The 14,201-nt window shown below is 36.5% G+C and overlaps 1 protein-coding gene across 6 annotated transcripts in view; it reads right to left on the bottom strand.

The window, feature by feature from the left end:
* SPOCK3 (SPARC (osteonectin), cwcv and kazal like domains proteoglycan 3) overlaps positions 1 to 14,201 on the bottom strand; it is a 539,501-nt gene that overhangs the window by 226,308 nt on the left and 298,992 nt on the right. For 4 of the 6 annotated variants that reach the window (XM_032298605.1, XM_032298608.1, XM_032298606.1 and 1 more), the window contains one exon: positions 1,822 to 1,830. The exons of the other annotated variants lie outside the window; for them this stretch is intronic. In XM_032298605.1, coding sequence (XP_032154496.1) covers positions 1,822 to 1,830 — 9 coding nt within the window. The remainder of the gene's footprint in view (positions 1 to 1,821; positions 1,831 to 14,201) is intronic. 6 annotated transcript variants of the gene reach the window in all.

A 14,201-nucleotide genomic window follows, 5' to 3' on the forward strand; every position in this document is an offset into this window, starting at 1 on the left:
TAGTGGGCCCTGAACTCATGCATTATTTTCCTGCAACACTGACTCTCCACTCTCTCTCAAAGTATGCTACCCTTTAGTAATAATCTATCAGCCTGAACTCCTACTTCCTTATTCCCTAAATGTGCCTCCCCTTCATTCTTCCCCATCTCAGTTATTTGCAACTCCATCATTCTAGTTGCTCAAGCAAAAATCTTGGAGCCTTCTTTGACTCTTCTTTGTTTTCACAGTCTACGGCAGCAGTGGTGGCTCTTTCTTGAAAATATCTTCTGAATCCATCACTTAGTAGAGACAGTGTCCAAAGCCTTGTGAGCCCACTCCTTGCATCAGTGCACACTGGATGTTGGACATGGATTACAAAGAGATTACTTTGTAGCTGTAAGATTTAATGACTGCCCTGCGGTGTTTCGGACTTGCATGGGGCCTATAGCCTCTTTCTTTTGGCCAATTTCTCTCTTTTGGAATGGGAGTAATTATGCAATGCCTTTACCCTCATTTTATCTTGGAAGTAACCAATTTGCTTTTGATTTATGGGCTCATAGGTGGAAGACACTAGCTTTGTCTCTGATGAGACTTTGGAATTTGAGTTAACGCTGGAACAGGTGAAGGATATAGGGATTACTGGGAAGGCATAATTGTATTTAGAAATTATGTGAGAAGGACATGCGATTTGGGAGGGGCGAGAGGCAGAATGATATAGTTGGGATGCATGTCCCTGCCGAAATATCACTGAGAAGTAATCCCGATGCTGGGGGTAGAGGTGGGTGGGAGATGACTGGACAATGGGGGAGGGTTTCTCAGGAATGGCTTCACTGCATCCGCCTTGGTGCTATCCTCACAATAGTGAGTGTGCTCTTTGAGGTCTGGCTGTTTAAAAGTGGATGGCATCTTTCACCTTTGCCCTCTTGCTCCTGCTTTCTCTATGTGATGTGCCTGCTCCCCCTCTGCTTTCTGCCATGATTTGAAGCTTCCTGAGGCCTCCCCCGAAGCACATCCCACTGTGCTTCCTGTATAGTCTGCAGAACTGCGAGCCAATTGAACCTCTTTTCTTATAATTAAGCAGGTTCAGGCATCTCTTTGTAGCAATGTGAGAACAAATGAATACACCTACTCCACCACTAATCTGGATTAAGCCATTGTCATCTCTCCTCGTGTTACTGCAGTAGTTCCTCACAGGTCTCCCTGACTCCAGTCTTGTCCTTGACCCCTCAGTATTTTCTGAGAAAAAGCAACTAGAGTGATCCTTTTCTCCTATATCTTAACTCCATAATAAAATATAAGAAAGGTAATAAAGGTCTATGGAGAATAATCAGGCAATAGGAAAATGGACATCATGAATGAGGAAGGGCTGCAACTTTAGGTGATTATGAAAGTCCACATGGAGAATGTAATATTTAAGTGAAAATGTCTTTATTTTGCAACTGGCTGTCTCCTTCTGCTAGAACCTACGGTTTGTGATGGCAGACATTTTGGTCTGCTTTGTTTACTAATGGAAACCAGAACTGAAAACTGCATTCCTTCAGCAAATGCTCCATAGGCACATGAAAGGGACAACCAAGACAGAAAGTCTTTTCTCCTTTTTTTGAACATAAGTCAGTAAATATGTTGGGGAAGGGAAGAGAGAGACAGGCTTAAAAAATGTTATGGCTTTGATAACATTTTATATTCAATGAAAACTAGTTACAAAGAGATTGATTTTTATTTATAAACGTTGTCAAGCATCCAATTGATGTGATAAAAATAGCATTAATTACATGTTAATGACTTTAGAATATGTGAAATGTTGTTATTGCAAATGTGGATTGCTCGTTTGATATTGCTTACCTGGCTCCTCTTAAGTTAACGAAGCAAAAAAATAGGAAAGGAAATAAGGAGTGATCAAGAAAAATGTGAATATGTTAGAAAATACAGCCAATGACTTTTTTCAACTAATTAATGCTTATGAGAGAAATGAGAAAACTAGGCTAACTGGGAAGGTGAGCTCAAAGACTGAATTCTCAAGGACTCTGGAAAATAAGAGAGAGAAACATAACTGGAAAAAATGTGAAATGCTATCTTTACTTAATAATATAACCACAATTTTTAGACCTTGTAGAGCTATAGCTGAGATATTATTTACTAAAGTCCAGCAATACTATTAAAATTACAGTAAACTATTTTATGTGTACCATATATATGTCAAAATAATAAAGGAAATATTCACATAGAATTTAATTAAGGGAGTAGGCACAAAAAATTAAAAATTTTCCATTTCCCCTTTATGGTTATTTTCAAAATGAAACACAATAAAAGCATACTAGACTAATAATTGAAACAATTTACTCTAATTAGATTTAATGATTTTTGGAGCTCTTTCATAATGTTACTCCTATAATACAAACCTAATAACACATACACAGTTTTATTTTTCTGACTATGAAAGTAGTATTACTCATTATAAAACATTAAACAATATGGGAATTATTGATTTGAAAAATAAAATCCCGTGATAACTGAAAGATACTTTTTTAACAATTTTATTTCTCTTATTTTGGGAATTGTTATACTTTAACATCAAAGCAAGCTTTGTGCAGGTGATGTGGAGAATGCAAAGATAAAAAAGACAAGGAGAGTTATAGACCCTAGCAGATGGTAGGCATCACTCATATTATAACGAAAGGCTGAAATGAGGGATATAAATTTCTATGAGATATAGAAGGAGGAGGAATAACTTTAGGGAGGAACATCATAAAAAATTCACTGAATATCAAGCACTTGGAATTTACTCTGAAGGATGGAGAGATGTGTCTGCCCTCTCAGAATATTCATTACCCCAGAATATAAAAGAATCAGTCTTAGCAGCTTTGGCAGTGAGTCTGAGAGTGAAGCACAGCTACTCAAACGATGCCATAGAAACAAATTGTTAAATAAGCCCTGGAGGAAGAACAATTGTTCAAAGTCATCTGCCTTCCAGCTCCTCTAGACCTGAGCATCTTCATCAGAGAAATGGGAGTCATTCTGATCCTGTTCCATATTTTCTGTGAGCACTACAGGAGTTCAGACATCATAGCAGTGCTTTCCTTCTGGAAGCTCTAGGAAAGAATTAGTGTTTGTATTTGCCAGCTGTTATAGGCTGCCTGCATTCCTTAGCTTGGGTTCCCTGCTGCTCCCCTTCCTTCTTCAAAGAATTAGGCAGTTTTTCTTAAATGGGATCACTCTGAGGCTGACTATTCTTCTTCCCTTCGCTCATTTAAGGACTCTTATGATTACTAGGAGCCTACTCCAGTGATCCACAAAATTTAACATATCATAAGGTCAGCTGATTAGCAACCTTAGTTCCCTCTTTGACAGCAACCTTATTTCCCTGTGAATATCCTGTAAGATATTCACAGGATGATAACATTGCATATCTTTGTGAGGCCATTCTTCTGTCTACCACACTACTTTTAAGACACTTAGGTGTCCTCTCTGTGTGTAAAGATGTCACATGACTCTTGTTATGTCACCCTGGGGATACTGGGGCTCAGGGATCTTGTACAAATGACACTTTTCTGACTACTGATATTGTTGTGAGTGATAAACCATCATCTGTCTTTAACCCGGTAGTGTTGTATCTTCTCCCAGCATCTATGAAATTGTGGCAGGCTAACTTGGAAGCAGTCAATTAGGGCACACTTTCAGACATTTCCTAGTTCTTGTCAACATCTTCTAAGTGTTATACTATAACTCTTTTTAGTGTTTGTATAATGATATTAAGCGGCACTAGAGCATCTTTTATAGTTAACAAGGATGCCATTTGCAATGAGAAATATTTTAGGGAGGACAGATGTAGGAAAGGAAGGGAAAGAGAAGGTGTTATAATGGAAACCTATGTTCTTTGAATTTGTATCTAAATGCTAGGATATTATCTTGAAGAGCACTCTGTGACACTTCAACATTAGAAAACTACCTATACCACCAAAGTCGCAACTTCCATAGACCCTGCAATGTCTCAGGAACAGGGAAGCCTAGGTAGCTGCGGAAAAACAACTTATTCTATTTTCAAACAAAGAACAAATCATTTTCATAATCCCACTATGGGAAATATGATGATTCACCAGAGGAATACCTCTGGTGAATCAGAGGTATTCACCAGAAAATCTTATTTTAAGATTATCCTGGGATCTAGTAATCCCAGGATAATCTTAAAATAAGAGGCATCAGCTCATTCAATCATGAGAATGTCAGCACGCAAGGACAATGACATGGTCAGTTCAAAATTTTCTGTATGTTATTTATCTTCTTTAGATCCATCATTGAATAAATATCATTCCTTTTGTCATGCAGTCATTCATAGATAATATGGTCTAGATACAACAATTTGCCTTGTCTTTGCTGCACTCCAAATTTCTCCAAGTATATGTCCTAGGAACCTGCATCATCCAATCGTAATTCCTGATTTTTCCAAGACTCATCTCTACTAATTCTGTCACTTGAAATGAGACCTCGTAACTTTCTCCCTGATTGTAAAAATGTTTGTCCTGAACTTTACTACCATTAATAAAATTAGTTAAGAGTATCTTTTTTGATGTTTTTGACAGAGAGCAAAATATCCATGTGATTTGAAAAGTGAAATAGAAATGTGAGTGAACAATGATGTTTATTTCATCTAATGCAATATGTGGAAATCGAGATATTAGCCTTACAGAAGGACACAGATGCTTCTTTTATACTCTTTACAAGAAAGTAACATTATTTTCTATCAGTTAGAATTTTGTTCTTGAATCACCATTGTTGATAATGAAATATATTAAACAATTTAGTGTTAGCACCATAACACTAAGAGGATTTTTGAGGCCTTCATGCAGCCAAAAAGTCTTGGCATTAAAATTCATTAACTTAAGCCCCAGGAGATGACACTGAATAGGCAAGATTCATATAAAACTGACAATTTATTTATTTTTTTATTCAAATTAAAAAATAATTAAAATGTGCTATTAAATATTCTGTACACAAAATGTTGTTTACTTTCTTTTTATGCAAAGCCTTTGGCTAACATTCTTTATTTTTCAATGGAAGGACGTGAATATGAATACAGTGTTTACATGATTTGCAACTTGTTTTTTATCCCAATGTCAGATTTTATTTGCTCCTTACTTTCAAAACCATAAATGAGAGACAAATAATATTATATCAGATATCATAAATCATTGAGTCAAACACCTTGATTAGTAATATGATTTAATATATAAATTGAAAGTCTTACAATGATAGTCTCAGGATGCAAAGATTATACTCATATGTACTGTTCCTGTTTTCATAAAATCTGCACTTACTTTCACATAATAATTTGTCCACTATCTTGTACTTTTTTATACTCTACATAAGATTATGTACTCTGAGAACAAACCTACTGCCTTGTGTTGTAAATATATATAAGGTGATCAATAAATTCTGATTGAATAAATGAATTAGGGATAAACAGTCCTGCATTTTAAAGATATTATTTTCAAAATAACTTAAATTTTTCCTGAAGTCTTACTTGTGAATAAACATTTCATTTATTCCTATCAGTATTCACTATTGTATATTTTCAGAGGAGAGAGAAAAAAACTAAGTAGAACTAGGAACAAAGCTAAAGAACAGCAGATTAACTTGTTTCTATGTGATTTAAAATATTTAGATATCATATACTTTTACAGTATCCTCCTAAATCTCAACCATATCATTGTTGATTTATGTAAAATACTCTCTAGGTCCTTAGAAAAATGGGAACTCAAAATGCACACAAAATACTAATAATTTCAATTAGGGCACACAGGATCTCACGTAATGTCCTCAACATATATATTTATTCTATTCCATCATACAGTATACAACAGGCTGAGTTTGACTCCCCAAATATTTCACATCTAAATACACATATGTAACTATATAGTTGATATTATACATAATAATATTTATATGAGGAGATGGAGGGAAGCCTTGCAAATCTACTAGGCTTGCTAAAATATTCTAGCTCTAAAAGAGAACAGGACAGGTGAAAGAAAAATAAAATAAACAGTTTGAAAAATCAAATAACTAGAATTAAAGAAAGTTAATAAGTTGCATCGCTCTTTAATAAGGGAATAAATTTTATTTTTCTTTTAGAAAATTTTAATGTGTCATAAGTAATAAATATATATTAACTAAAAATAATTTGCATGCTATTATTTTGTGACTGAATACCCAAGAATGTGAAAAATTCTAAAGATGTAAAGACAAAAATGCCAATCTCTCTCATGATGGGGCTTTTCAGTGTTCTCAAGGCTAACCTCTATGCATCTGGCAATGAAACCATTTTGAGCTCTTAGGCTTTTTTGAAGAAGGCCCGAATGAGTTTTAACTGGACTAATGAATTATCTGTTTATCTGGAAAACTTTTTAGAAATAAAAAGGCAATTATTTATGCAAAGAACATGCTTTTTTATTATTAACTATTTGAAATGCCTGAAAACGTATGCAGACTACTTACAGTCAATACTCTACCAATTCATGTAAAATGTTAGAACTGGGTAAGCGCATTTCATTTGCCAACACTCAGCCTTTTACTATTGTTATTGTTTTCATGGCTGTCTTTCTTTGTTTTTCTCTCTCTCCTTCTTTCCCTCACCCTGTCCTTTCCTCTTTGCCTTTAGAGTTTTTGTAGTGAAAGGTCTGCTGGCAATATATTTTCTATTGTTATTATTTTTTACTGAGAATGTCTTTGTTCTACCTTCAATTTTGAAAGCTAATTTTGCAGACTCTGGTTTGGTATTTTTTTGAGCACTTTAAATGTGTTATTCTATTATCGTCATGACTCCATAGTTTCTGGTAACCACCTAGTCATTATTGATATCATTGTTCTCCTTTGTGGAATGTGTAATTTTTCTCCGGATATTCACTGGACTTCTTGGATCTATAACTTGTGTGTAGTTTATCAAATTTGAAAAATGTTTGCCATTAATCAAACATTTTGTCTCTGAGTTTATTTTTTAAAGCTGCTTTAGATTCACATCAATATTGAGTAGCCAGTACAGAGGTTTCTCATATACTCACTGCCTCAGCAAATGCTAATCAACACCCCTATTATCGACATCCCCGTTAGAGTGGCACATTTATCATAATCAGTGAATCTATATTGACATATCATAATGACACAAAGTCTATAGTTTACATTAAGGTTCACTCTTGGTATACATTACATGGGATTTGGATAAATGTATAATGACACGCCTTCACCATAATAGGATCACAAAGAATAGTTTCAATTCTCTAAAAATCCTCCATGCTCCCCCTTTCCATTCCTTCCTTCCTTCAGCCTCTGGCAACCACTGATCTTGTTACTGACTCTGTAGTTTTGCCATTTCCAGAGTGTCATATAGTTGGAATCATATAGTATGTATGTAGCCTTTTCATATTAGCTCCTTTCACTTGGTAATATGGATTTCAGTTTCCCCCATGTCTCTTCATAACTAGACAGCTCATTTCTGTTTAGAGCTAATGAGTACTTCACTGTCTGATGGACCATCATTTATTCATCCATCCTTTCAGGACTATTTTCTGTTAGGGGTTTCCTTGAAGTGACATATTTACTTCATTCATTATTAAAAATGTATCGCCCAAAAGACCAATTCTGAATAATGATAGTTTTCCTTCAGTCATTATTTCATATAACATTGTTATTCTGTGACCAAAAAAAAAAAAAAAAAGTGGCCAGTTCTGTATGCAGCTGAATCTTACAAGTACTTTCCCTTCAGACAACCATTTTACTCTATTTTGCAGCAGGATGTTTTTAATGCATCCTTCCGATTTCTTTATAAAGATAATTAAAAAGCATACTCGAGGGTTAAGGCTAATAAAATCAATACATGTTACTACTTTGTCAAGGATATTCTGAAGAGAAACTGGTATTTTATACTGCAGTTTCTAAGCAGTGAAGAATAAAATGACTGCTACAATCGTTTGTTGCCAGTGTCTTGAATTGTGCTAAGGTATTAGAAGGTTTATTCACCACTAAGGCATTAGAAGTTTTATTCACCATGTTTTGGCAACATCGCTGCAAATTTTAACAAGTGGAAAAAAATGCAAAAACATAATAATAATAGTATTTTTAAAATTTGACGTTATTGACCCTCTAGAAGAGTCTTGGGGATGCCAAGGAGTTTATAGGTCACACTTTGATGATACTGCTGTAGTTAAAAATTAGATCTATTTTCCAAAGACTGACTCATTTAGAGTGTCATGAGTCCCACAGATTCCCAAGAGAGGTTTCCATGTTCTGACTGATTGAAACTCTCATACCTACCAGCATCATGCAAACTCCAGATATCCACTGAACTCGCAGCTCACTAGGAGCTAAATTTGGCCCTAAACATGCATCTTGTCTATTTGGTCAAAGATGTAAGACTACCCCATGTTGATTTATGAAATACCTCCTCGAAGGAGTTAGTTTCCTAATTTTTTTTAAACTTGTCTGCAAATTTGGCCACCTCAGCAGCCCTGAATTCTCAGCTGGGGAACCAGGATTCATGTTCTGGGTTCTACCTATTTACATAGTTGTCTGACACCCACCTAATGTGATTCCTTCTAACTCAAAGATTGAAGAACTGTACAGCTTGGTATCTGGTGTTTGAAAATGTTTGCCTCATACATTGTGCCCATTTTTACGGTGATTTTTGAAGGGAAGGTAATGCAGTTTGGCTCTGTGTCCTCCAACCCAAATCTCACGTCAAATTATAATTCCCAATGTTGGGGAAGGGAGCTGGTGATTGGATCATGGGGGCAGATTTCCCCTTTGCTACTCTCATGATAGTGAGTTTTTATAAGATCTAGACGTCTAAAAGTGTATAGCACTTTCTCCTTTGTTCTTTCTATCCTGTTACCATGTGAAGACATGCTTGTTTTTCCTTCCCCCTTCCACCATGACTGTAAGTTTCCTGAGATCTCCCCAGTCAGTCCCCCTATATAGTTCATAGAACAGTGAGTCAACTAAACCTCTTTTCTTCATAAATTACCCAGTCTTGGGGGTAGTTCTTTAAAGCAGTGTGAGAACTAATTAATATAGAAAATTGATACCAGGTATGTGGTATTGCTATAAAGATACCTGAAAATGTGGAAGCAGCTTTGGATCTGGGTAACAGGCAAAGGTTGGCACAGTCTGAGTGGCTCAGAAAAAGATAGAAAGGTGAGGGAAAGTTTGGAACTTCTTAGAAACTTGTTGAATGGTTATGACCAAAATGCTGACAGTGATATGGACAGTGAAGTCCAGACTGAGGTGGTCTCAGATGGAGATGAGAGCCTTATTGGGAACTAGAATAAAGGTCACTCTTGCTATGCGTCAGCAGAGAAACTGATGGCATTGTATCCCTGCTCTAGAGCTCTGTGGAACTTTGAATTTTAGAAAGAAGCTGTCCATAAATTTTCTAAGCATCAAAGTGTTCAAGAGGTAGCCTCGCTTCTTCCAAAGGTCTGTGCTCACTCACATAAACAAAGAAATGACCTGAAACTAGCATTTAAATTTAAAAGGGAAACAGAGCATAAAAGTTTGGAAAATTTGCAGCTTGATCATGTGGTAGAAAAGAAAAACTAATTTTTTTGGGGGAAAATCAAGGCTGCAGAAATTTGCATAATTAACTAAGAGTTGAATTTTAATAGCTGAGACAATGTAGAAAATGCCTCCAGGGCATTTTGCAGACTTTTGTGGCAGCCCCCCACCCATCACAGGCCTGGAGGCCTAGGAGGAAAAAATGTTTTGGGTGGGCAGGCCTAGGATCCTGCTGCTGTGTGCAGCCTCAGAGCATGATGCCCTACCTCCCAGCTGCGTCAGCTCCAGCTATGACTAAACAGGCCAAGGTACAGCTTGAGCTGTTGCTTCAGTGGTTGCAAGCCACAAGCCTTGGTGGCTTTCATGTGGTATTGGGCATGCAGGTGCACAGAAGGCAAAAACTGAAGTTTGGGAGCCTCTGCCAAGATTTCAGAGACTATATGGAAAGGCTTGGATGTCAAGGCAGAAGTCTGTGGCAGGTGCAGAGCCCTTATGGAGAGCCTTTTCTAGGGCAGTGCAGCAGGAAAATGTGAGATTGCAACCCTCACACAGAGTCCCCACTGGGGCAATGCCTGGTGGAGCTATGAGAACTGGGCCCATCCTCCAGACTCCATAATGGTAGATCCACTGACAGCTTGCACCATGCACCTAGAAAAGATGCAAGCACTCAACATCAGCCCATGAAAAAGCCAAGGGGGCTGTACCCTGCAGAGCCACAGAGGTGAAGCTGTCCAAGGCCATGACTGCTCACCACTTGCATCAGGTTCTGAGACATAGAATAAAGGAGATTATTTCAGAGCTTAAAGATTTAATGACTGCCCTGCTGTGTTTCAAACTTGCATGAGGCTTGTAGCCCCTTTCTTTTGACTGATTTGTCCTTTTTGGAATGGAAGTACTTACCTAGTGCCTGTACCCCCACTGTATCTTGGAAGTAAATAACTTGTTTTCAATTTTTCAGGTTCATAGGCAGAAGGGACTTGCCTTGTCTCAGAAGAGACTTTGGACTTGGACATTTGGATTAATGTTGGAATGAGTTAAGACCCTGGGGAACCGTTAAAAAGGTATGCTTGTGTTCTGCAGTGTGAGAAGGACATGAGTTTTGGGAGGGGCAGTGATGGAATGTACACTTTGTCTCTGTTTCCCCACCCAAGTCTCATGTCAAATTGTAGCTCCAAACATTGAGAGAGGGACCTGGTGGAAGGTGACTGGATCATGGAGTTGAATTTTCTCCTTGCCATTCTTGTGGTAGTTAGTTCTCAAGAGATCTCATTGTTTAAATGTGTATAGCACTTCCCCCTTCATTCTCTGTCTTCTGCTGCCATGTGAAGATGTGCTTGCTTCCTCTTTGCCCTTCTGCCATGACTATAAGTTTTGTGAGGCCTCCCCAGCCATGCTTCCTGTACAGCCTGTGGAACCATGAGCCAATTAAACCTGTTTACTTTATATATTACCCAGTCTCAAGTAGTTATTTACAGCAGGGTGAGAACTGGTTAATATGGAAGGCTAGTCCAATACCAATCATGTCAAAACCTTCTTATTAAGTAATTCAAAAATTGGCCATAACTATAGCCATTGCCTATTATGTTTTCTGGCAGATTTCTAGGGAGTCTTATCAAACTATTACTGACTTTGATAAAAATGTATTATGTTTTATTGATTTTTCTGTGTAAATATACACACAAATAATTCTTTCAATAGTGACCACGAGAACTCAAAAGTATTTCAACCTATCAAATGCAAACATTTCTCTTCAACTAATTATATCTCAAGGCTTAGAAACACATTCCTCTTTCTTATTGCCAAAATGCAATTATAAATAACTTTAATTATCAGAGGAAAAGTAAATGTAGTCTGAGTAAGCTGATTCCCCTACTTTATCATCTTGCCACATTCTGGTCTGAGGAGTTCATTGACCTTTTCCATCTACACATAGACAATAGACAATTTCTGTTTTGTTCGGTTATTAGTTACACAGATCTTGACACCAGGCAGACTTTCACTAGCTCCTTACCTGTAATATTCAGATTTGGGACTTTACTATGAATTGGCTACACTTCTTTGGAATTCCTTGTGAGTCCAACATCAATGTACCACCATTCCTATGTTTCTTGCCATACAGACCACTATAAATTCCAAAAACAAGATTTCAAAAGCAGAGTGGCAGGGAGCAGTGGCTCATACCTATAATCCTGGCACTTTGGGAGGCTGAGGCAGGTGGATCACGTCAGGAATGCAAGACTAGCCTGGACAACATGGTGAAACCCTGTCTCTACTAAAAATACAAAAATTAGCCTGGTGATGTTGCTTGTGCCTGTAATTCCAGCTACGTAAGAGCCTGAGGCAGGAGAATCACTTGAACCTGGGAGGCAGAGGTTGTAGTCAGTCAAGATTGTGCCACTGCACTCCAACCTAGGTGACAGAGTGAGATGCCATCTCAAACAAAACAAAACAAAACAAAATAAAACAAAACTCAGAGTGATACCGGACTTGATTCCTTGTAGCGTATCATGAAATTACAATTACAAAACCCCAAACCTCTGAAATATATCAACACTATTTGGTATAGTGTCAACTCAAACTACAGTCATATGATTTATTAAGTTTTATTTTTGTTATTTTTATTTTATAAGACACAGAGTCTTATTACATTGCCTAGGCTGGCCTCAAACACCTGGGCTCAAGGAACCCACTCACCTCAGCCTTCTGAGTGGCTGGGATTATAGGTGTATACCACCATATCTGGGTTTGACTTTTTAAATTAGGAAAGACAAGTTGAAACACATCATAAGCATAGGCATATATGTTTTCTGGCACCTAACTTCAATGCATAATTTACGTACTTCAGAAGAAAGTTTTAGAGGTGTTTGTGAGATGTGACACAGTGAAGGGTAAAAGGCTCATGAATTTTCTAACACATAAATATTTGTACATAAAGTATCCCTAGGTTTTTCATCATGTAAATAGTTTTGCTATTTTGCATTTTTAGTTTGTCCCTCATGTTCTAATGCATCAGATATATTTTTGTATTGTTTAACTTCATAAGAACAGAGGTCCTGTTTTTTAAACTGCTCGACTGTTTTGAAAGGCAAACATGAGGAAAGGGAAAAAAAGGTCTTTAACAGGATTTGAAGATTACCTGATATTTTGTACTTACATTCATGTCTGCGGTTTTTAACATGATTCTATTTCTCCCAATTACTACTAAATATGGGGCCATGTTCCCCTTTTCACAAGAACGGAAGGGTATTTTTTGTCAATAATAAAAGATAATTTAAAGTATTTAATAAAAATAATTTTCATCTTGATTTTCTGCAAATACCTTTTATTTGCCCAATATTAAGTACTAGATGTGAATCTAAAATAAGCTATAAATCAAAACATGAACTGTTTAAGACTATAATTCCTTTAATCCAACTAATACTCCAATAATGCAGTAAAATAATGCATTTCCTATGTATGTATTTTCCTGAAACTTACTAGGCATTAATAGCTTCGGCTTACAATTAACACGAATATTAGGGCAATTTTCACTAATGACAAATGGATAATTGATCTGTGTGAGATTACTACTACGGGGAACATACCAAAATATTAAGGGCCAGTATCTTTAAAATGAACACAACCAAGGCATGGGGTACAGTGTACTTTTGCTTTCCAAAAACACATGTGATTTCTGCTGACTCATAAGATGGTACAAGAGAATTATAACCAGATAGATACACAATAATTGCGCTAATCCAAGTTATATAATGATAAACATTATACAGGAAGCAGTATTGTTCATTATTCCACTGCAAGCCACTACTATAAATTCAGCCTTTGTGGTGTCTCGCTTCCTGTGCAAAACAAACATTGATAATACAACAAGCTGGAAATTCTTCCAAACTAGCAGATTGATAGCACAAATTACTCAGCAAAAGAAAAAGCCTTCAGCAGCTTCAGAAGTGCTTGCTACATAAGCATGATTAAGTATTTCTGCACAAAACCACAAATCACAATAATGAATCAGATGAAAATCTTCAATAAGAAACTTAAATGCACCAGCTGGCCTTCATCCCTCAGCAACGTTATAATGTAAAATGATGACATTCTGAATAGCCCTATTGGCAGCCTCAGCAGACTGTCTCAAGTTAGCTCCCTGTTTTGACAAGCACATCAGAAAGAAAACTGACAAATCAAAAGAACATCACCCACTTTTTAAAACTCTCAGAGGGGAGATAAAGAAACAACAAAAGCACTGATTTTCACACTGATAGCTCATAAGATAATTGAAACATGTTAAAATGAAAAGTTCTATAATCTGATGTTAAACACTTCATAACCTATTTCATGCATACTAAAATTGGCCCAGCTGTGAGTCAACATTGTTTTCAAGATGTTTATTTTAAAGCAAGCAAATGTAGGTTATTTTTCTTAATTGTTAATCAGCTATGGGGTCAGTTACACTACAGTCTTAGCAATATATTAAACTATATAAAATAATACAAAATATATAACAATAAGTAAATCACTACTAACAATATATAAAAAAACTAAAGGTGTGACCTGTTGAAAATGGAATCAAATTACACTAAATTTTCATCATTCTAAAGTAATCCTGTGGTTTAGGTAAACTGTTGGAATAAAGTATGTCTTTCTTATTTTAAAATACAAACAATGGCTTAGGCATATTCAGATGTGCA

This window comes from Sapajus apella, unplaced genomic scaffold (assembly GCF_009761245.1).
Source record: "Sapajus apella isolate SASKATOON/1434 unplaced genomic scaffold, GSC_monkey_1.0 scaffold39, whole genome shotgun sequence".
Classification (NCBI taxonomy): domain Eukaryota; kingdom Metazoa; phylum Chordata; class Mammalia; order Primates; family Cebidae; genus Sapajus; species Sapajus apella.